The sequence below is a fragment of the Lissotriton helveticus genome, chromosome 6, assembly GCF_964261635.1.
Source record: "Lissotriton helveticus chromosome 6, aLisHel1.1, whole genome shotgun sequence".
Classification (NCBI taxonomy): Eukaryota; Metazoa; Chordata; class Amphibia; order Caudata; family Salamandridae; genus Lissotriton; species Lissotriton helveticus.
Genome location: NC_136067.1, coordinates 426,335,127 through 426,356,969, shown reverse-complemented (window position 1 = coordinate 426,356,969; position 21,843 = coordinate 426,335,127). Strand labels below are relative to the sequence as shown.

Here is a 21,843-nt window from a genome sequence, read left to right as displayed (position 1 = left end):
GAGGCAGCACGTGCTTCTCTTCACGGAGCTTAATTACGGTCACTAAATTGTAAGCAAACCTCGGTTTTTTGAACATGCAGTCTATAATGTAATAAAATAAAGAAATGGCACAATCGCACCCACACTGATTAACAAAGTATGGAGGACAATCAGTTCTCTTAGAGTATCTCCTGTAAGCACTATACATCACAGTGGGGGAAGTGGGGGGATGGCATTTTGGACAGAGCCTGTCTTCTCGTTGTCTTGTGCAGGAGGGGGCGAGGAGCCAAAGATGATACTAGAATACTGCATGCCCACCCCTGTGCCCACCCTGGTGGATCCTGTTCCCTCTCCTGTGATGGCTCCTGCCCTCCCCCTTAGTGATGGCTCCTGTCCCCCATGTGGTGGCTCCAGTCCACCCCCCGCCTGTGATGGCTCCTGTCCCCCCATGTTGTGGCTCCAGCCCCCCCCCCCCGTGGTGGATCCTGTCTCCGCCCTGGGTGGCTTCTGTCCCAGTCCTGGAACGGCCTCTGCAGCGAGGGTGAAGTTCTTGATGGGCCTCTACTCAAAAGGGCTCAGCTCAAAATTAATATGGAAAGGTGGGCGAGTAAGTGAAGGGATGGGTGAATGGCTGGATGAATTAGTGAAAGGTTGAATGGATGAATGAGAGATTGGATGAATGAGAGGATGGATGGATTGAGTGAGGGGAAGGATGGAGAGAAAATGTAAATAGCTGGATGTATGGGTGGAAGGGTAGCTGTATGATGGATGAGGGGAAAGATGGATGAGGGGAAAGATGGATGAGGGGGAAGATGGAGGAGGGGGAAGATGGAGGAGGGGGAAGATGGATGGGAAGGATAAATGGATGGGAAGGATAAATGGATGGGAAGGATAAATGGATGGGAAGGATAAATGGATGGGGAGGATAAATGGATGGGGAGGATAAATGGATGGGGAGGATAAATGGATGGGGAGGATAAATGGATGGGGAGGATAAATGGATGGGGAGGATAAATGGATGGGGAGGATAAATGGATGGGGAGGATAAATGGATGGGGAGGATAAATGGATGGGGAGGATAAATGGATGGGGAGGATAAATGGATGGGGAGGATAAATGGATGGGGAGGATAAATGGAGGGGAAGGATGGATGATGGATGAGGGGAAGGGTGGATGATGGATGAGGGGAAGGGTGGATGATGGATGAGGGGAAGGGTGGATGATGGATGAGGGGAAGGGTGGATGATGGATGAGGGGAAGGGTGGATGATGGATGAGGGGAAGGGTGGATGATGGATGAGGGGAAGGGTGGATGATGGATGAGGGGAAGGGTGGATGATGGATGAGGGGAAGGGTGGATGATGGATGAGGGGAAGGGTGGATGATGGATGAGGGGAAGGGTGGATGGATGAGGGGAAGGGTGGATGGATGAGGGGGAGGAAAGGGTGGATGGATGAGGGGAGGAAAGGGTGGATGGATGAGGGGAAGAAAGGATGGATGGATGAGGGGAAGGAAGGATGGATGGATGAGGGGAAGGAAGGATGGATGAATGAGGGGAAGGAAGGAAGGATGAATGAGGGGGAAGGAAGGAAGGATGGATGGATGGATGAGCGGAAGGAAGGATGAATGAGGGGAAGGAAGGATGGATGGATGGATGGATGAGGGGAAGGAAGGATGGATGGATGAGGGAAGGAAGGATGGATGGATGAGGGGAAGGATGGATGGATGGATGAGGGGGAAGGATGGATGAGGGGATGAGGGGAAGGATGGATGGATGGATGGATGAGGGGAAGGATGGATGGATGAGGGGAAGGATGGATGGATGAGGGGAAGGAAGGATGGATGGATGGGGGGGAAGGAGGATGGATGGGGGGGAAGGAAGGATGGATGGATGGGGGAAGGAAGGATGGATGGGGTGAAGGAAGGATGGATGGGGGGATGGATGGATGGATGGATGGATGGGGGGAAGGATGGATGGATGGATGGGGGGAGGAAGGATGGATGGATGGATGGGGGGGAAGGAAGGATGGATGGATGGGGTGAAGGAAGGATGGATGGGGGAAGGATGGATGGATGGATGGGGGGGAAGGATGGATGGATGGATGGGGGGGAAGGATGGATGGATGGATGGATGGATGGGGGGAAGGAAGGATGGATAGGGGAAGGATGGATAGGGGAAGGATGGATGGATGGATAGGGGAAGGATGGATGGATAGGGGAAGGATGGATGGGGGGGAAGGATGGATGGATGGATGGATGGGAAGGATGGATGGATGGATGGATGGAGGGGAAGGATGGATGGATGAGGGGAGGATGGATGGATGAGGGGAGGAAGGATGGATGGATGAGGGGAAGGAAGGATGGATGGATGAGGGGAAGGGTGGATGGATGGATGGATGAGGGATCGATGGAGGAGGGATGGATGGATGGATGGATGGATGGATGGATGGATGGATGGATGGATGGGAAGGATGGATGGATGATGAGGGGATGGATGGATGAATGATGAGGGGATGGATGGATGGATGATGAGGGGATGGATGATGAGGGGATGGATGGATGATGAGGGGATGGATGATGAGGGGATGGATGATGAGGGGAAGGATGGATGGATGATGAGGGGAAGGATGGATGGATGATGAGGGGAAGGATGGATGGATGATGAGGGGAAGGATGGATGGATGATGAGGGGAAGGACGGATGGATGATGAGGGGAAGGACGGATGGATGATGAGGGGAAGGACGGATGGATGGATGATTGGGTGGGTGAAAGGATGGATAATGGGTGGGTGGATGGTGGGTGAGTGAAAGGGTGGGTGGATGAAAGGGTGGGTGGGTGGTTGGTTGGTGGGTGGGTAGGTGGATGAGTGAAATGATTGATGGATTGATAAGTGCAACGGTGAATGAATGGACGTATGAGTGAGAGGGTGGATGTAAGGATGGATGAGTGAGTGAAAGGGAGGGTAGATGGACAAAAGGATGAATAGATGTGTGAAGGAGTGAATTGATAGATGGATGAGTGATGGGGTCAATGGATGGATTCATGAGTGGATGAGTAGATGGATGGGTGGGTGGGTGGATGGATGGATGGAAAGAAGGAAGGATGGCTAAGTGAAAGGGTCGATGGAGAGAAATGGAGGATGGATGGATGACTAAGAGTGGATGGGTGGAAGGATTAGTAAGTGAAAGGTGAAAGGATGGCTGGATTGGTGAAAGGGTAAATGGCTGAATGGATGGATGGGATGAAGAGTGGATGGATAAGTGTACAGATGGATAGGGTGAAAGGGTGGGTGGATGGATGGATAATGGAGGATGAGTGAAATGATAGATGGAAGGATACATGATGGATAGGTTTGCAAATGGTTGAATATGTTTGGAAATGGCTGGGCTTACTTATATACTATTGCGCGACCTCTTATGTGTCTTTAAAACGTACCTATTGTCCTAAAGTTTTGTCCTGAATTTTGACCCTTTATCCTGAATTTTTACACTCGCCGTCCTGAATTTGCACCAATGCCATTTGCCGCATTATTAGTTTGTGCCCAGTAGTACACGGTGCCTCTGATTCTATCTGGGCGCCCATATGGTGCAGCGCTACCTGTTCTAGCCGTCCAGCGATGTGACTCACACGTGTCTCGCGTCTCGCAACACACCAACTTGCATTCCCGTGCCTCGTCTTCACACAGCAAAAGTCCATATCAGTGCCCCGCCATTTTGTTTGCGACGTGATCCGACCAGCGCTCTGCCCTCAGCGTGCAGTATAGGGCCGCCTATGTTCCTACTTCAAATGTCGCACATTTTAATGCCGAATCCTTCCGATGCCCATATCAGTCAGTATTTGGTCATTTTTAGTCTGCTAGATGACTGTTTTTGTACACATTACGGACCTGGTCGGCGGAACGGTCTCAGGAGACAGCCATTGCGCAGTGCGCCCTCTAGCGCCCCCATCTTTGCTTTTGTTACTGGCAAGGTGAAATCCGGAAAAAAAAAATTGTTTCCAGTGGAATAGGTTTGCTGGCTGCCTACCTATTTCGATTGTGTAAAAAGCCTTGCTATAATTGCAGTTGAAGGGTACCTGGTTTTGGCAATTGACAATGCTCTTTGTATGCGATTTCTCTTGAAAAGAATTGAGTAACCTTTTGGCTTAAGGGCAATGATTATCCATTCTTATCTTATATGGACATGGCAACACTCGGTCCATCTGCTTTTCCAGGAAACCAACCAGTTATTGGTCCCAACCTCCCATCTGCATCTTCCAGGTAAGCTTGCAGAAGTTGCGGGTTGCAGTTTATCAACCATTGTTTTTTGGAATTAAACCTCTGTGGTTACAATCGGTGTGCTGTGCGTTTCACCATGTCAGTCCACGTTATGAAATCTTCCTTCAGCAGATTCACCTTTCTGTATGTTTTTTGTTTTTGTTTTATATTCTCAAGTCTTTTTGCACCAGTAAGTCCAATTGGTCGCACACTGCTTGTCCTACCAGCGTGTTGCCCCAAAGCATTGTGGTCCATGAAGTATGCATCAGCGGGTGCGCCTCTGCCAGAGTCTTGAGCAAAAATCACGGTCGCGTTGGCCATCCCTGGACACGTGTTTCGAGGTTGTTACCTCTCGTCAGCAGGGAATAGGCATATATGTAGGGGTGCTGCGTAGGCTGCCAAAAAATATTCTCAGGTCCAGTACCGCTCGTGGCACGCAGGTGCTTAACCCGGGCTAGTCAGGCCCACCTCTCGAACAGTCGCTGGTCTACCTAAAATATGCTGACCGGTTTCTATCAGTTAGTCTCATCTTTTACTTTTTACACACATTCATATTTATCACATTGTTCTATTGTGGGTGTATGGCATTCCTATCTCTTGTCCCACTCTGTTGGCTCTACAATAACAAAAATACTTTTCATTACATTGTTTTGTTCAATCCATTACATATATCTAGTAGTAAATTTTAACAAATAATATTTCCGTAGTCTGCCTTCGTACATTCTATCGTGAAATTGTCCATCCATAACTCCACCAGTCTCTCTTTCAGTACTTGAAATTCAGAGTTATTTGGGGTTTGAATAAACTTGGCACCAGAGGCCATCCCAGCAGATGGCTCCCAATCTCCTGGATATGTGGTATCCATGGTCTGCCAGCTTTACTGATGGAGATTTGTGTTGCTGTGGTTATAGAGGGCTTGGCTAGTACTCCTTGTTGCCTTGCGATGAGTGCATTCTCCTTCCTCTGGCAATGTCCGTGCTTAGTTCCCACAGTAGCCGTCTGCTTTCCCCATTCCTTCATCACTGATGGCAGGCCTTCCAGGGATGGCTTGGAACCAGGGGGAATTACCTTTCTGGATTCCAGCTTACTTTTCTTCACAGGTCTGTTGCTGCCTCTCCATCATAAGAGTGCTGGCATGTTCCTCCCTGCTCTCAGTTTCTGTTCACAGCGGGGGCTAAGATTTTCCCCACTGCTGCTCCTTGCTTAATTTGTAAAAAATTAAGTACTAGAGCCCTTCTCGGAAGGTTCCTACCTGCAGCTTGCACCACCCATTGCCCTTGCTAGCACTGTCAATGACGTTACCAACATAACACCTTACCATCTCGCTTCTACAAGTGTGACAATTCAGACTATTTTAGGTCATGCAAAGCTATAATGGCGTGAGAGGGCTAGTATTATTCATTTTCAATGTATATTGTCTTAATAAATACCGTTGTTGTACATCTCAAAATTAAATACAGTGGTGGACTTTCGCTGTAGCCGTTCTTGAGCACCGGAAACCACAGGCTCAAATCAAGCACTGCCTCCTCCTTGGTCTCCTGTCAGTCTGCAGGCACAGCCCATTGTCTTGCTTCCTCTCTCGCTTGGACAAATTCTGTTTGTCACTGGGCTCAGTTTTTGCGGACTGAGGATTAAGTGACTGCATGGGTTTCAGACCTCGCTGGGGAAAGGCAGGAGTCTTCTTTACCTCCTTGCTCTTGCACAGCTTCACATCACTGGTAAGGGAAGAGGGATCAATATTGGATATTTGCAGATAAACCGATTTCTTGCTGGCCGAGCACAGATGCTCTGTAGTCGTTGACCATCTTATTTGGTTGCTATACATATGTGTTACCTAAACCTGGATTCGCTCTTGAGAAAACCCTCTAGAAATAAAACTGCTGTTCAGGTTCTTACTTCTGCATCTCTATGGTGAGATCTCTCTGCTCTGCTTTTTCTGTCTCCAAACTGGTCTGCCCTAAAACGGAATTTAAGCACTGCAAAAAAGTCTCCAGGGCCTTAAGGAATATTACCACACCACCCCCACTCTGATCTCTACTTGCATTCCTTCAGTGCCGGCTCTATCCTCTACAAAGCTGATAAGACTGAACACCTTCCTATCTGGCTGACGGGCTCCTCTCTGGAGGCTTTGATATGCTTGCAACCAGAACCCCCTCAGACTGGAAAGGAAGTGCCAGAAAGGAGAAGAAATACTAGGCAACAAGCCTTTTGTTTATGTATACAGTGTTTTTGAATGATAGCATCTTAGCCATCAGAATTATACCTAGCCATTTTAGTTTTAGGAAAAAGCTGAAGACGCTACTTTTTATTCAGCTAGCCGCTAAGCTTTCCCCTATCCTTAAATTCAATTTCATTTTTTGACCAAACAGGTCAGTCAACTGACCCTTTGAGTCACTCTGGTTAGCTTGGGATGAAGGGAGCAGGACCAGCCTTCCTTCTCAGAGAGCAGGGCAGTCCTTCTGGAATGTCTACAGGTCCAGGATTGTTACAAAGAGGTGTTCTAAGGGTCTCATATTAATACCTGGTGCCACCCTTGTGAAGTGGGGTGATTCCTTACGCTACCCCCACATCTGGTTCTAGAAAGTTCTTCCCTTCCCCTGTCTGTCAAGAAGTCTGTGGTGACCAAAGCCTAGTGTAAGTTTCCTTTGTGCTGGAGACAAACCCTTTGAAGTGTAAGTGGGAAATGAAACCACTGCATCCCAGTCATCCTGTCAGAATGACATTCTAATAATACCTATTCTCCTTTTGTCTCACTGTTGGGGAGGACTACACATAGCGTATCAGCAGGGCTATTCAGCCATGTGATACAGGACCCTGTCCGAGAGGTGCACATGGTTAGGACAATGCCAACTTTCTAAACTGCATTTTCAGAATTGTGACTTAAAATCCGACTTTACCATTAAATTACAATTAATTTTGAATTGGAGTCTGAACAAGATAGCTCTACCTGTTCCAAGTCCAAAGATAGCACTTAATAATTGTCATCGGGTAACTCTGTGTTAGCCGGTGGAATAGTTAGTACTTAAAGTAATGAAGAACAAAGCATCTGTAGAATTGTTACTTTAATTTATTTTTTATTCAATTTGTATTTTGCAATATGTAGTGTACTCTGTTTTAGTTTGGTGTCTGAAACGTTAAATAATCTGTAACATCTGACCTTCCCTTTTTCATGGGTATGCACACATGAAATGAAGCCTGGGAAAAGGAGCCCATAAGGAGATGATGGACGGAGCGCTGAAACTTTTCAGACACTCGCCCCCGTCGCAGATCTGGGTTGAGTCAATCCTCCTTCTTTAGCTCACTTCGCCACCTCAGATCAGACCCACCTATATGCAAATCAGTCTTGACCCTGTGCCTCATGGGAACAGTCCAGCGCGAACCTCTAAGCCAGGTCTTCCCTGAACTGGAAAAAAGCATCCTGGGACCGGTTTCTGGGTAACACCCTTCATCAGCCAGGCTAGCTTTAATCCAGTGGCACAGTGAGCAAGGGACTCACATCTGGGCATACTCTGCCAACTTAGGGTGAACTAAGCAGACGCAAGGAGATGATGGACTGAGCACTGACATACTATGACCCCTGGTCCCATTATAGGTCCTACTGCCTTCTCATGCCCGCTTCAATTTCTGCCACCTATCGAGCTGACAGAGATGGAATCTCTGGCCTCCAGGGTCAAGTCTGGCTCCCCGGAAGACCCCGTGAAACCTGACTTGTTTAGAGTTTTCCAGGAGTCCATCCTGCGGGAGGGGCTAACGCTGATTAACTACTCTATTCAGTTAGCAGCCGTCCCTAAATCCTGGAAACATGCTAAGGTAGTCCCTCTCCTCAAAAAGCCTACGCTAGACCCTGCTAGGCCCGATAGCTACCGACCTATTTCCCTACTCCCATATCTCGTCAAGATAGCTGAAGCCCATGTGAATTCCATTCTGACCACTCATTTGGAATCCAATGCAATTCTGGACGAGTCTCAAAATGGCTTCCGTGCCAAACATAGCCCGGAATCTGCCTTACTGGCGGTTACGGAACATCTAAAGGAGGTGCAGGACCAGGGCGAGACCTCGTTTGTGATTCTGCTGGATTGGAGTGTGGCCTTTGACACGGTCTCCCACAGGATCTTGCTAGAGCGACTGTGGGAGATCGGAGTCCGAGAGATAGCCCTGGATTGGTTCGTGTCTTTTCTATCTGACCGTTTCTTTCAGGTGCATGCCCCGCCGTACTCATCCAGCAGGCACTCGGTGGAGTGTGGGGTCCCGCAGGGTTCTGCGCTTAGCCCCACATTGTTCAATGTGTACGTCCGTCCCCTGGCCATGTTGGCACGAGATCGTGGGATTAGGCTAGTATCGTATGCTGACTATACTCAACTTGTTTTCACTCTCTCCAAAAACATTGAGTTGGACCAAATTAAGTTCCAGGAAGACATATTGGCCATCTCTAATTGGCTGTCCCAGAACTGTCTTCAGTTAAACTCCTCCAAAACAAAGGGACTTGTCATAGGCAATGAAATTCAGAGATGGAATAATCATTGGTGGCCCTCCACGCTAGGACCTCCACCTATTCCTAAGGAGGTAGTAAAAAATCTAGGTGTGATGTTGGACAACTTACTCTTTAGAGTCACATGCCAAAAAAGTGGCGGGCACCTGCTATGGTCGCTTACGTGCCCTCAAACCCATTCTTGGCTTCTTTGAGCCTCCCACTTGCCAGGTTATAGTCTAGGCTGTAGTCTTATCCCATCTAGACTACTGTAATGCTCTCATGCTGGGCTCTAACCCGACAGTGATCAATAGGCTACAAAGAGCGCAGAATGCGGCTGCCCGTACTTTGTTTGCCCTAGCAAAAACTTGCCACACCTCCCCGATTCTTAGACGCCTGCATTGGCTGCCAATTAAACAACGCATCCAATTTAAAACTTTATGCATAACCCATAGAATTCTGTATGGTTTCGGTCCACGTATTCTGCAGGGACTCTGTACCCTCTGTGTCCCCACGCGTACCCTCCGCTCAGCGGATCTATCCCTTGCTGGCACTATCAAGATCCGGAGAAGTAGAGCTGGTCGCCGCTCCTTCAGGTACCTGGCCCCGAAGCTATGGAATTCGATCCCCCTAAAGGCTCGGGCCACCACTAATCACATGCTCTTCAGAAAACAGATCAAAACCTGGTTGTTCTCCTCTATTTAGCTTACTCTCACCGGCCGCGCTGTTGCATCTCCTGTTATGTCCGTAAGCGCTGGGACGCCCCGTCGCTGGGGTAGCCATGCGCTATACAAATAAACTTAACATAACTGAGGAAAAGGTGGGCAAGAATCTGTGAGGCGTGTCTTCTAATGTATTGTGGACTTTATGGAGCCTACTGAATGGGTCATTTAGGAGCTGCAAAGAATATGAACTTGATCCTTTCTAGGCCCACAACTAGATAGCAGAAGTCTTCTTAGCAGTGGACCACTAGACACAGGTAATTAACATATTCCTTTTCTGAACGCCAATTTAGAGCAGCAATTCTATTTCTGTAAAATGTAAGTGGAAAGAATATTTTGCGATGGTTTTAATGTCTGTAAGCCATTGGATATATAAATAGTAATCGCTCCTCTTGCATTTCAGGGATGAATGTTCAGAGCAAGTGAACCAGTATTCTAATGCAAAGTATAAGAAGTTTGACTCTTCAGAAGGTGCATGGGATTTTGTGAATCAGGGTAAGTGGCTCTGCTGTGCTTGAGCAGATATTTTTAGTAACATTTTTTATTATTTGAAGGGAGACTTAATAATGTTTAGTACTTAAACATCAATAAATGTTGTCAGTTGACTAGTACATGGCCTTTCTAAGCTAACATTGAATTTACATAAACATTTATGGTATCTATTTTCATCCTACCCTTTTATGTGCCTATGTAGTTGCTATCTTGTATACTGTACATAACCAAGCGGGGATAATTGCCTATTTTAAGTGATGTGTTACCTGCATAACCAGATAAACCCTACTATACAAATTCCTGTCATTTCCTAAAATGCAATTTCCAATGACTCACAAAAGTTGTAGTATTCTTAAAACCTCTGACTTGTACTTACTTTTGTGTCTGTGGTTTATCTTCTATAGGAAGACGTGCTCACCCCCTCATTGTCGTCAGTTACATCTCTGCCTGAATGAGTCCCCCCTCAATCAGGTGGAGAAACTGCTATAGTCACATTTGCACTATTAAATCTTGCTATCTCTTCAGTTTCGAATAAATAGAACCCAAGTATGCAAATGTGCGATTTTGCAAACTGCTAAGACTATTTTGTTCAAATTCTGAATTACTAGTGTGTGGACTCCATTGTTGTGACCAAATTGTCTGCTTGCCTTTTGAAACTGTGGCCCCCAGATTTTGAACGTTTTGATTAGCTATGTATTGTTCTCCCAGTGAGCTTCCCCACTGGGAATTCTCAGTTCTCCCCCACTGAGGCCTGCATTGGGATTGGGTTCTTATGTCAGGAGGGCACAAATAGCACACCCCTCTTTCAAGGTTATACAAGCGTAGTGGTGGTTAGTGGCTGCGCTGCGCCTTTGATAAATTCTGTTGAGTTCCCTGTACCTGTGAAACTTTGCCAGAATCATGCCTGGGACATGTAGGAGGCATAACACACAAAGTCCTCGGGTCTAAAGTGCTAGAAAAGAACCAAAAGGGACTACAGCAGAGATCTTGTTGCTAGTGGGCGAGTCCTTTAATTAGGACGAAATCCCATCATCCACCGAGGTGGCATGCTTCATCATCTAGGGTTCCCCTCTTAGAGACTCCTAGCCCTGCCAAGGGCTCACTGTGAGAGAGGAGCTTAGGGATGTTTTAAGATTCCTACTCTACAAAGGATATACTAAAATCCTCAAGATGTGATGCATTAAACTGGTTGAGTAACAGGCTTTGTGCAGAGAGAAGAATTTCAAAGTGTGAGTTTGGGATGCTAAACTAACTACTAAGAGCGAAAAAAAGTAATTGGCTGATTCTTAGTGTTAAGGTTAAAAACAGTGCTCACTAGATTTCTACTTCGACTTACACAAACCACCATGACTATACGATGGAATTGCGACCCTCCTGTACACCCACCCAACCCCACTCAAAACTATCATTGGTACGATAAAGCGAATTAACATATAGCTGTGTTAATAGTGTTAAGATACGACTCTGTACACTTACCTTCATGTCAGTGACTGGATGCAACTCTCCTACGTATGCTTCATATGTATTTCCCATGTGTCAATTTTTTTTTATTTGATTTGTATACCCCTTGCGTGTATATTTTCAAATGTTTTACCTTCAATGCTCCTTTACCCTTATCCCCCTTTTTAGGTCTCGCACCTGCGAACCGGATCGCGAAAGCGATCCGTCGCTGCGCGACTTATTGCAATCATTTCATCTTTTAAGGACTCAAGGGGAGCAGACAGCAGACAAGAGACAAGAGATGTGAACGCGCAGATCTTCAACTTGGATTAGGTCACGTGAACAGCATGTCAGTTTCAGTTTTCCATGAGGAGTTCTACATTGTTACTTTGTTGCAGTTTAAAAGTTTCGTTTTTGCTTTACTGGTTATGGGGCAGCTGGCTTTTTGATTACTGCGCTGCGCTGTAGAGTGGAGCGCTGCGCTGTAGAGTGGAGCGCTGCGCTGTAGAGTGGAGCGCTGCGCTGTAGAGTGGAGCGCTGCGCTGTAGAGTGGAGCGCTGCGCTGTAGAGTGGAGCGCTGTAGAGTGGAGCGCTGCGCTGTAGAGTGGAGCGCTGCGCTGTAGAGTGGAGCGCTGCAGAGTGGAGCGCTGCGCTGTAGAGTGGAGCGCTGCGCTCTGCAGCACAACTATTTTATAAATACACATTTATTATGTACTTAAAATACTTTAAAACGGCCAACTAACTAAAGCAATACAAAACAAATCTAACAGCACATTACCATTATTTTGATATATACCTTAAAGTAAAATACTATATACACAGCTACTTTAGCATTTTACCACTAACATTACGTTTTAAAATAAAATATTGCACTTTCAATATTAACATACCATATAAAACATTATTACAATACAAATGTACTTCAATTTATTTTCATTCGTAGCCTTAAAGCTAAACACTGAACACAATTACTTTTGCGTTTCAACACCAATGTATATAAGCCACACACTGCATTATGCAAAATTGCAACTGTAAAAACTAGCATCTAATGTCTTATTATTACTATATTACAGCAAAATACACAAATGCTCACTTCAAATTATTATCTTGTTACATGGCCGTATACCACTCCGTGATAACAAAAACACGCAACACACAATGTTACATTTAAAAAGACCTATCCAATATGTTCGAGGCATGTGGGCTGCTAAATTCATATCTAGTGCATAGATCGCCGCCTAGTGTTGGGTCCGGATGATTGCACATTGTTGTCCTGGAAGAGTCTTCGAAGTATCACGAGATAGGTGGCTCCTCCCCTGGACTACAGTGCGCATGGGCATCGGCTCCATCCCCAGATTGTTTTTTTCCGCCATTGGGTTCGGATGTGATTTCGACGCCTCCTTGTCGGAATCGAAAAATTACTTCTTTAAGGCCAAAAGGCCTTCGATACTCGCGTCGGTATTGTTGCGAACGGTCCCGAGCATCGTCCGACTCTTCGTGTCGGACTTCTGGGGAGTTGCTACTCTTCGGACATCGAGGCCCTGTACTCGCAGCGAGACACCGACGAAATCATCATGGAACGGAGTCCGTTCAAGCGCTGCCCCGTGTGTGGGTCCAAGTACCCACACATCGACGTACATCCAGTTTGTAACAAATGTCTCTCGCCGGATCACGACGAGGGCAACTGCATGGCCTGCGCCAAATTCAGGTCGAAGAAGACACTCCAGCATCGGCGCGCGGCGCGCCTCGAGGCCTTGCACCGGCACCCGACATATTCGACGACCCCGCAGAAGACGGCCAAAGCCGTCATCTTCAGATTTCACCACCATCAACGGAGGTCGAGGCCGATCCTGAAGAATACATCGAAGGACAGAGCCAAGACCTTGAATACGTCGATGAGGTAGGGGACGACGAAGAAGTCTATGGGGCCGCGGAAGATAGCTCATAGGAAGAGCTATGCCCCGAAAGTTACTCGGCTCAGGTCATGGGATCGCCACTCGGCCTTACCCACGACCCTGCACCGATATCCCCAGCCCCGCCTTCGGGCCCGGCCACGGATACACCGGAGGAGCCGTTGTTGTGCGTATCGAAACTGAAACCGCAACCAGTACAGTCGACAACATCTAAGATGGCCGACGTCACGCCTAAACCGAAACCTACGGCCTCGACCACATCTAAGATGGCCGAAGACACGTCGAAAACGAAACCGAAACAAACGGCTTCGTCGACATCTAAGACTGCCGACGTCCCGTCCAAACTTACGAAGCCGGCGAAGAAGGCCGTCGAGTCACCGGCGCCACACGCGGTGGCCAAGGACACGTCCACAAAAAAGGTGGTCCATCACGTCTCGACGTCTGGGGCGTCAACCTCCAAAAAGTCGGTCGAAGCAAAGGCCACTAAGAGCCCAGATCCAAAGGCCAGAGCCGCTACTCCTCGGCAGCAAGACACCGGATCTGCAGTGACTCCATCGGCGTCATAGACAGCTGCAGGGCAGCGAACCGTTGGAGTCGAGGATTCGTCGGTGCCTTCTTCTGCCACGCCGAAAGCCTCCAAAGCGGACAAACATGAAGCATCGGTCGTCAAACCCTCGGCTTCATTTACAAAACAGGTCACCGAGTCGCTCAAGAGGATTCGGGAGAAAGCCCTGCTGTCGACAAAGTCTGCGCCATCGAAACCGATGGAGCCACCTGCCAAGAAGTCGACGAAACTTATCTATACACTACCACCAAAGGTGCCACCAAAGGCGTTTGCACCCCAAACGGTGCCGAAGACCTCGGGGACTTCGGATTCCACGTCCACTGCTGTTTTGCCTCGACACACAGCATCTGAGGACGACTGTGAGCATTACATCGATGCCCACACAGGGAAGATGACGCTTTATAAGAGAAAGATCAGTTCCCAGCCACTGGAGACTTTTGTAATTCCACTGAAAAAGAAAAGGCAAGAACAGGACTTACCTGCCCTTGTTGAACCTCTGAAACCTCCCCCAAGGAGGAGTCCAACCCCTTCCCCCACCCAATCAGGGGGTGAGGATGAAGACCAAGATGAACAATACAACTTCCCTACTGGCAATGACCCTGATGTGCATCAGGACTCCTATGACGACGCTGGGGACCTGGGAAGTCATCAGGTGGTGCAGGACCCACAAGGTTTTGGGGCACGTACTTCACCAACTGAGGATTCAGCAGCTTTCAATGCTTTAATTGAGGGCAGCTGCAAATCACGATGTAGATATGCATGCTGACCCAGTGGAAGAGGATTTCCTGTTTGACACTTTCTCTGTCTCAGAAAGAACAGTCAAAACACTTCCTATGTTGAAAGGTGTCCTTAAACATGCGCCAGAGATCTTTAAAGAACCTACAAGGGCGAGAGTGGTAAACCCACGAATAGAGAAAAAATACAGACCAGCACCTGGGGACCCTGCCTATATTCGAGGACAGTTGCCTCTGGATTCGTTGGTGGTCGCGAATGCCCGCAAGAGGGCAAACTCCCAAACAACTGGTGAAGCTCCTCCCCCAGACAAGGAGTCGAAAGTGCTTGAGGCATCTGGCAAGAGGGTGGCTGCGCAGGCTGCTAATGTATGGCGTATCGCAAACACACAGGCATTGTTAGCGCGTTACGATAGGGCGCATTACGACACCCTAGAACAGCTCCTTCAACATCTGCCTGATGAGTATAAAGAAGCTGGCGAAATGCTCATACAAGAGGGAAAGCTTATATCAAACGCTGCCATAAAATGCGCACTTGATGTAGCGGACACAGAGGCTAGAGGAATTAACACTAGCGTCATGCTACGGCGCCAAGCCTGACTTCGTATATCTGGATTTAAGCCTGACATCCAAACTACAATCCTCAACCAGCCCGTCAATCCTGACAGACTGTTTGGTCCAGATGTAGACACCACACTTGAAAAAATTAAAAAGGACAACGAAACTGCTAAGTCCATGGGGGCACTTCAATCACAACAGTTCAGGGGCAACACTTTTCGTCGCTCAGGAGCGCGTGGTGTTACCAGAGGACACATGGGACAACAGTCACAATTCACAAAAGGTGGTGCGCAGTCCTCGTATCCCAAGCAAGGTAGAGGGGGTTACCGAGGTAACAGTGCCAAAGGCAGAGGCAGAGGGAACACCAACTCCCGTTCCTCTGCCGCAAACAAACAGTGACTCCCTGTCACTGCCCCCCGACCATCCAACACCTGTCGGGGGAAGACTCCAGCAGTTCCTGCCAGTCTGGTCGTCCATCACCACGGACAGGTGGGTGAGAAAACTAATCCAGTACGGTTATTGTTTGGAGTTAACATCCACTCCTCCAAACATTCCCCCAAGACACCGTCCTATGTCGGCAGAGCACTTGCACTTATTGCAGCAGGAAGTGCTAGTAATGCTTCAAAAAGGAGCAATCGAACTCGTGCCAGTAGAGGAGGAAGGAACAGGGGTCTATTCCCTGTACTTCCTCATCCCAAAAAAGGACGGATCCCTCAGACCCATTCTGGATCTCCGCCCTCTCAACATGTATATACTGTCGGAACATTTCCACATGCTGACACTGCAACAGATACTTCCCCTTCTCAACCAGGGGGACTTCCTGGCAACCTTAGACCTCAAGGATGCTTACTTCCACATCCCACTCCACCCGTCCCACAGAAAATACCTCAGGTTCACCATTCACAACAAGCACTATCAGTTCAAAGTGCTACCCTTCGGTGTGACTACTGCCCCCTGAGTGTTTACAAAGTGTCTGGCGGCAGTGGCGGCGCACCTCAGGAGACAAAACATACATGTCTACCCGTACCTCGACGACTGGCTCGTTCAAGCAAAGTCGGAAAGACAATGCGCCTCACACATGTCCCACACTATTCAACTCCTTCACAGCCTGGGGTTCTCGCTAAACTACCCAAAGTCGCACCTTCAACCAGCCCATGTACGGCAGTATCTGGGCGCGACAAACACCCTGACTGCTATGGCTCAGCCAAACACAGTCAGAATCAACAGCATTCAGTCGCTGATCCAACGATTCAGACCGCAACTCTCCCTGCCAGCGAGAGTGTTCATGCAGTTGATAGGCATGATGGCCTCCTGCATCTTCATAGTCCCGCACGCAAGGTTGCACATGCGCCCCCTCCAGGAATGCTTGGCAAATCAATGGACACAGGCTCGAGGACAACTGACAGACCTAGTGTTGGTGACCGGTCGGGCATACAACTCTCTGCATTGGTGGAATCCACACAACCTTTGCAAGGGACGACCGTTCCAAGAGCCTGTGCCACAGATTGTCCTAACGACGGACGCATCTCTCCAAGGGTGGGGAGCACATGTGCTCCACTACACGGTGCAGGGACTGTGGTCAACCCAGCAACAACGATTGCATATCAACTACCTGGAATTGATGGCAATCTTCATGGCGCTCCAGTCCTTCAAAGTACATCTGTGCAACAAGGTCGTGTTGATCCGGACGGACAACATGACAGCCATGTACTACATCCAGAAGCAGGGAGGTACTCACTCCCCACAGCTGTCTCATCTGGCTCAGAGCATGTGGAAGTGGGCCATTCAGAGGAACATCTTCCTCATGGCGGAACACCTCCCGGGCAAGGACAATCAGATGGCGGATCTGCTCAGCAGGTACAGCCATCAAATGCACGAGTGGGAGATACATCCATCAGTACTCCACCCGTACTTCCGGCAGTGGGGTCATCCACAAATAGACCTGTTTGCCACAAGGGAAGACGCAAAATGCCAAAGCTTTGCCGCCAGGTTCCCTCACCGACAGTCGCAGGGGAATGCGATATGGATGAACTGGTCAGGCAAATTTGCGTACGCTTTTCCCCCAGCGCCTCTCATTCCGCTGGTGGCAAAAAAGCTAAAGCAACACTCGATGACTCTCTTCCTGGTTGCTCCAACATGGGCACGCCAACCATGGTACACCACGTTTCTAGAACTTTCCGTGGTACCGCATCAAAGGCTGCATCTCACACCCAGCCTCTTGACGCAGAACCATGGCGACATTCAGCATCCAGATCCGCAACAGCTCAATCTGGCGATCTGGCTCCTGAGGTCCTAGAGTTTGGCTACCTCAACCTGCCTCCTGAATGCATGGACATCAGAGAGGCAAGGAAGCCCACTACCAGAGCTTGCTATGCAGCAAAGTGGAAGCGGTTTGCCATTTACTGTACTGACAACAATATCAACCTGCTAGATGCATCCATTCCTAACATCATCTGCTATTTGTTACATCTTTACAAATGCAATCTAGCGTACGCTTCCATTCGGATACATTTATCCGCCATAGCGGCTTATCTCCAGAATAGACAGCACCTCTCTGTTTTCAGGGTGCCTGCCATTAAAGCCTTCCTAGAGGGGCTGAAACGAGTCATTCCTCCTAGAACTCCACCAGCTCCTGTGTGGAACCTCAATGTGGTCCTCACTAGGCTGATGGGCCCACCTTTCGAGCCACTGCACTCATGCGAACTTCAGTTTCTAACGTGGAAAGTGGCTTTTCTCGTTGCTATCACGTCGCTCAGACGTGTTAGTGAGCTGCAAGCGCTCACTATCCAAGAGCCGTTCATCCAAATACATTCAAACAGGGTGGTGCTGCGCACTAACCCCAAGTTTCTTCCGAAGGTGGTGTCGCAGTTTCATGTCAATCAAACCATCGAACTGCCCGCATTCTTTCCAAACCCCGAAACAGTAGCAGAAAGAATGCTCCATACGCTTGATGTCAAAAGAGCGCTAATGTACTATATTGACAGAACACAACATTTTAGAAAGACACAGCAACTCTTTGTTGCCTTCTCAGCCCAGCATAAAGGCAACCCCATTTCCAAAGCAGGAATAGCCAGGTGGATCGTTAAGTGTATTCAGATTTGCTATCGGAAGGCTAAGCGCACTTTACCGGTCCCCCCAGGGCACACTCCACACGCAAGTTGGGGGCCTCCATGGCATTCCTAGGTAACATTCCTTTGGAAGACATTTGTAGGGCAGCCACATGGTCTACACCACATACGTTTACCAAACATTACTGTGGATGTGCATTCCAAGCAGCAGGCAGCTGTAGGACAGGCTGTTCTTAAAACACTTTTTCAGACTTCTGCAGCTGGCACGGGCGGCCGCAGTTAATGGAGGGACTGCTATGTGTTCTATGCTATAGATATGAATTTAGCAGCCCACATGCCTCGAACTGAATATGCCACTTACCAGTATGCATCTGTTCTTGGCATGTAGGGCTGCTAACATTCATATCGCCCGCCCTCCTCCCCGGCGCCCGTAGCGGCTGCAGACTTTTCTTGCATTCAATCTCTAGCATGGCCATCACTTACACGATTACACCATCTTTGCCACAATGGCTAAAAACAATCTGGGGATGGAGTCGATGCCCATGCGCACTGTAGTCCAGGGGAGGAGCCACCTATCTCGTGATACTTCGAAGACTCTTCCAGGACAACAATGTGCAATCATCCGGACCCAACACTAGGCGGCGATCTATGCTATAGATATGAATGTTAGCAGCCCTACATGCCAAGAACAGATGCATACTGGTAAGTAGCATATTCATTCACTCTTAGGCAGCCACTTGTTACCAGACTAAACACCACAAGAGCAAATACATTTTTAATTTTCAGGAAGTAAAGCAAGAGTGCTTCATCCTCACGGAATCTGTACACACAGCACAACTGCTATCAAAACTCTTGCCTTTCAGGTCGTCCTATTTATGTGAGTGGGTTCTCAGCACTTGTGGTATTAAAGACTAAGTACCGTTCAATACAGGATGTGGAGCACAACCTGAGGATGGCTGTAGCGAAAATCCACCCACAGATTGACAGTCTCTGGCTAAAAACAGGCACACCCGTCACATTAATGTTGGTGGTGTTATAATCAATCTATGTCCTGTGTAAAACGAAGCATCCTAGTAAAAACAACTTGCGCACATTTTATCTTGGATAATTCAGCTGGGGGGGGGTGTGAGAAGTTGGCCTGATATATAATGTTCACTATTCTAGTGAGCACTTTGTATCAGTCCAAACAACCCTTATTGATGATTGGTTGTAAGTCAACCTTATAGACCAGCTATCCTAGTAGCATGGATACGAGCAGTCTAAGGCTAAGACTCTAGAGGGCGTGTTAAGCCAGCTGTTTTACCATCACATTACCCCTTGAACACCAAGTGAAAGGACACCACACAAGTTGTTATGAAAATAAACGGATATTTATTTATAACAAGACTACCCTGAACTCTTTGAGTCAGGGAGCTAAGCACATAACAAAACTCTTACGAAAATACTTTAAGTCGCACAATTTACACAAATGCCCTAGGGGCACGAAAAACCATATACACAGTAAGTGGAATGCGAACTTGCTAGCAGGTAAGTAATACTTTTCTAGACTCAGGAATCGCTAGGCCTACAATTCTAAACACTGGGATTAGATGCAGGAGGCCTGTGGACGTCGTGTGCAGAGTGGGAACTCTCACGCGTAAGGCGGGAAAAAGTCTATGGAGGCTAGCAGTTGCAAAGTTACTGTTCTCGGGCGAACCCGACTAGGTGGGTCGAAAACAAGAGTGGATCCGAACACTAGGAGTGTTGGACTATGCTGAAGCACCGGAGTACTTGGTTTACTTAGCCATGGGGCTGCGGCTGCATAGGGTTGAAGTTGCGTCGGAAACCCACGTTGACGAACCAGGAGCCTGAAGAAGAAGTTGCTGGCAGGCGGCCAGTGAAGAAAAGTTAGTGGTGATCCAAGCCTGGATCAGGGAAGAAGACCTGAAAGCAGAGGGGACCAAGTTCTGAATCACTAGCCAGTGATTAGATGGGCACCAGAGTGGCACCGGGCGAAGTCACCTCGACCAGGTGAGTGGGCGCTGCTGGGCTCTGCAGTCTCGGACCAGGAGGCGTTGTCGGCGACCAGGATGGAGGTGCGAGCTGTCCCACGAAGGTTTCTGCTGTCCACGTCGCTGGACCCAGGATTGGGGCAACAAGTCTTGGCAAATGCAAGGCCCACGCGGTGGACCTAAAATGGCGTCTTGAGGGGACCAGGAGGGTCCAGGGTGCTCCTCTGTTGGAGGGGAGCAAGGGCTAGTCTGGAGCAACCAGACCAGCAGTAGTTGTCGTCGTGGAGCGTCGTGAAGGGGCCACTAGCCAACGGGCAAGCGACCTGGACAACGCGGTGGGCAGCAAAGAGCAGAAGGGCCCCACGCAGATCTCGTGGATGCAGCGGGGCTGAACTTCGGTGCTGGAGCTGCTCAGGGTCGGGGCTTCTCTTACCCCAAAGCACTCAGTCGAGGGTCACTCGGGAGTCGTGCTGGACAAGTGTCGTGCAGTTCTGAAGATGGCCGGTCCCTCGGTTTCGTCGCACCCACGGGTCACAGCTGGGCTGATGATGTAGGTTGAGGTCAGCGGTGCCAGGGAAGTCGGTTCTCGTCGTGCTGGAGCAGTCTTGATCCGAAGGAGAGACTGGCAACAAACCGCGATGCTTGGTTGGTGCCTGCGGATGCAGGGTGACTACTCCTTAGTCACAAGGGAGAAATCTTAGGAAGAAGTCTTGAGTTCCTTTCGTGGAAAGTAGTTTCAGGATTCAAAGATCTGATTTGGAAGGGGGCCAGTTCCTACCTTTATCCTGCAAAAAGGGGGCTGGCACGCAACTAAGTCCTGCCCTAGGGGTGGGACCAGGAGGGGGGTGGTTACACCCCTCTCCTTTGGCGGGCCTTCCCCAGGCCAGGGGCTGGAGTGCCCCTGGAACTGGTTTCAGCCGGCCTATGCACAGTGAGCACCGGGGTGCCACTTGCAGTCACCTTCCTCTAAAGCCCTGCCTACCTAGGATACACAAAATCCTGTCTGGGACGGACCGCCCCTGACGGGAAACCCTTTGTCCTTGCCTCCTGCTCTGGGAGGACTCCCAGCAGCAGGAGGGCAGACTTGTGTCTCGGTGGCAGCATCCATTTTGTGGAGCTAAGGCTATGTCTGACTTTAACCGGGGTTACATACATGTCGTGTCCCTCTAGAAGGGTGGAATGCTAACCCCGTCGCCAGAATTGGCGAGGGGTTAGTATTTCAATTCGTATGACACCTTACTCGACATGTTTTGATAAAGCGATACCAGAGTTGGCATATAACCGCGAGGATTATAATGCACTTAAGAGTATATGGTATGCGTTATCATGGAAACGGCTAAGGGATGGATCCCGAAAGCCGCAGACAGGCTCAGCTCATGCCAGAGCACTATCTCACATGATTCCAAGCACTCTGCCTTCAGGATTGATAAGGCCTGCCATAGGAGTGACTGATAGGAATATATGTGTCCATTTTTAGGGTTAGATATAGGAATACTATATCTAAAGCAAAGGGTGTTTACACCACCTTGCCCCAGCTGTCGTGCAGCCAGTTGTCAGATTTGGATGGCCAGCCAGGGGTGGCATAATACATGCTGCAGCCCCTGGTAGGCCCTGGGTACACCTATGCCCTGGGTACCTAAGGTACACTGGACAGGGACTGA

General features: G+C 48.8%; 1 protein-coding gene across 2 annotated transcripts in view; it reads left to right on the top strand.

Moving 5' to 3' along the window:
- LOC144762635 (ribonuclease H1-like) overlaps positions 1 to 21,843 on the top strand; it is a 575,280-nt gene that overhangs the window by 73,549 nt on the left and 479,888 nt on the right. For both annotated transcript variants that reach the window (XM_078647869.1, XM_078647870.1), the window contains exon 3: positions 9,828 to 9,919. In XM_078647869.1, the coding sequence (XP_078503995.1) occupies positions 9,828 to 9,919 (92 nt within the window). The remainder of the gene's footprint in view (positions 1 to 9,827; positions 9,920 to 21,843) is intronic.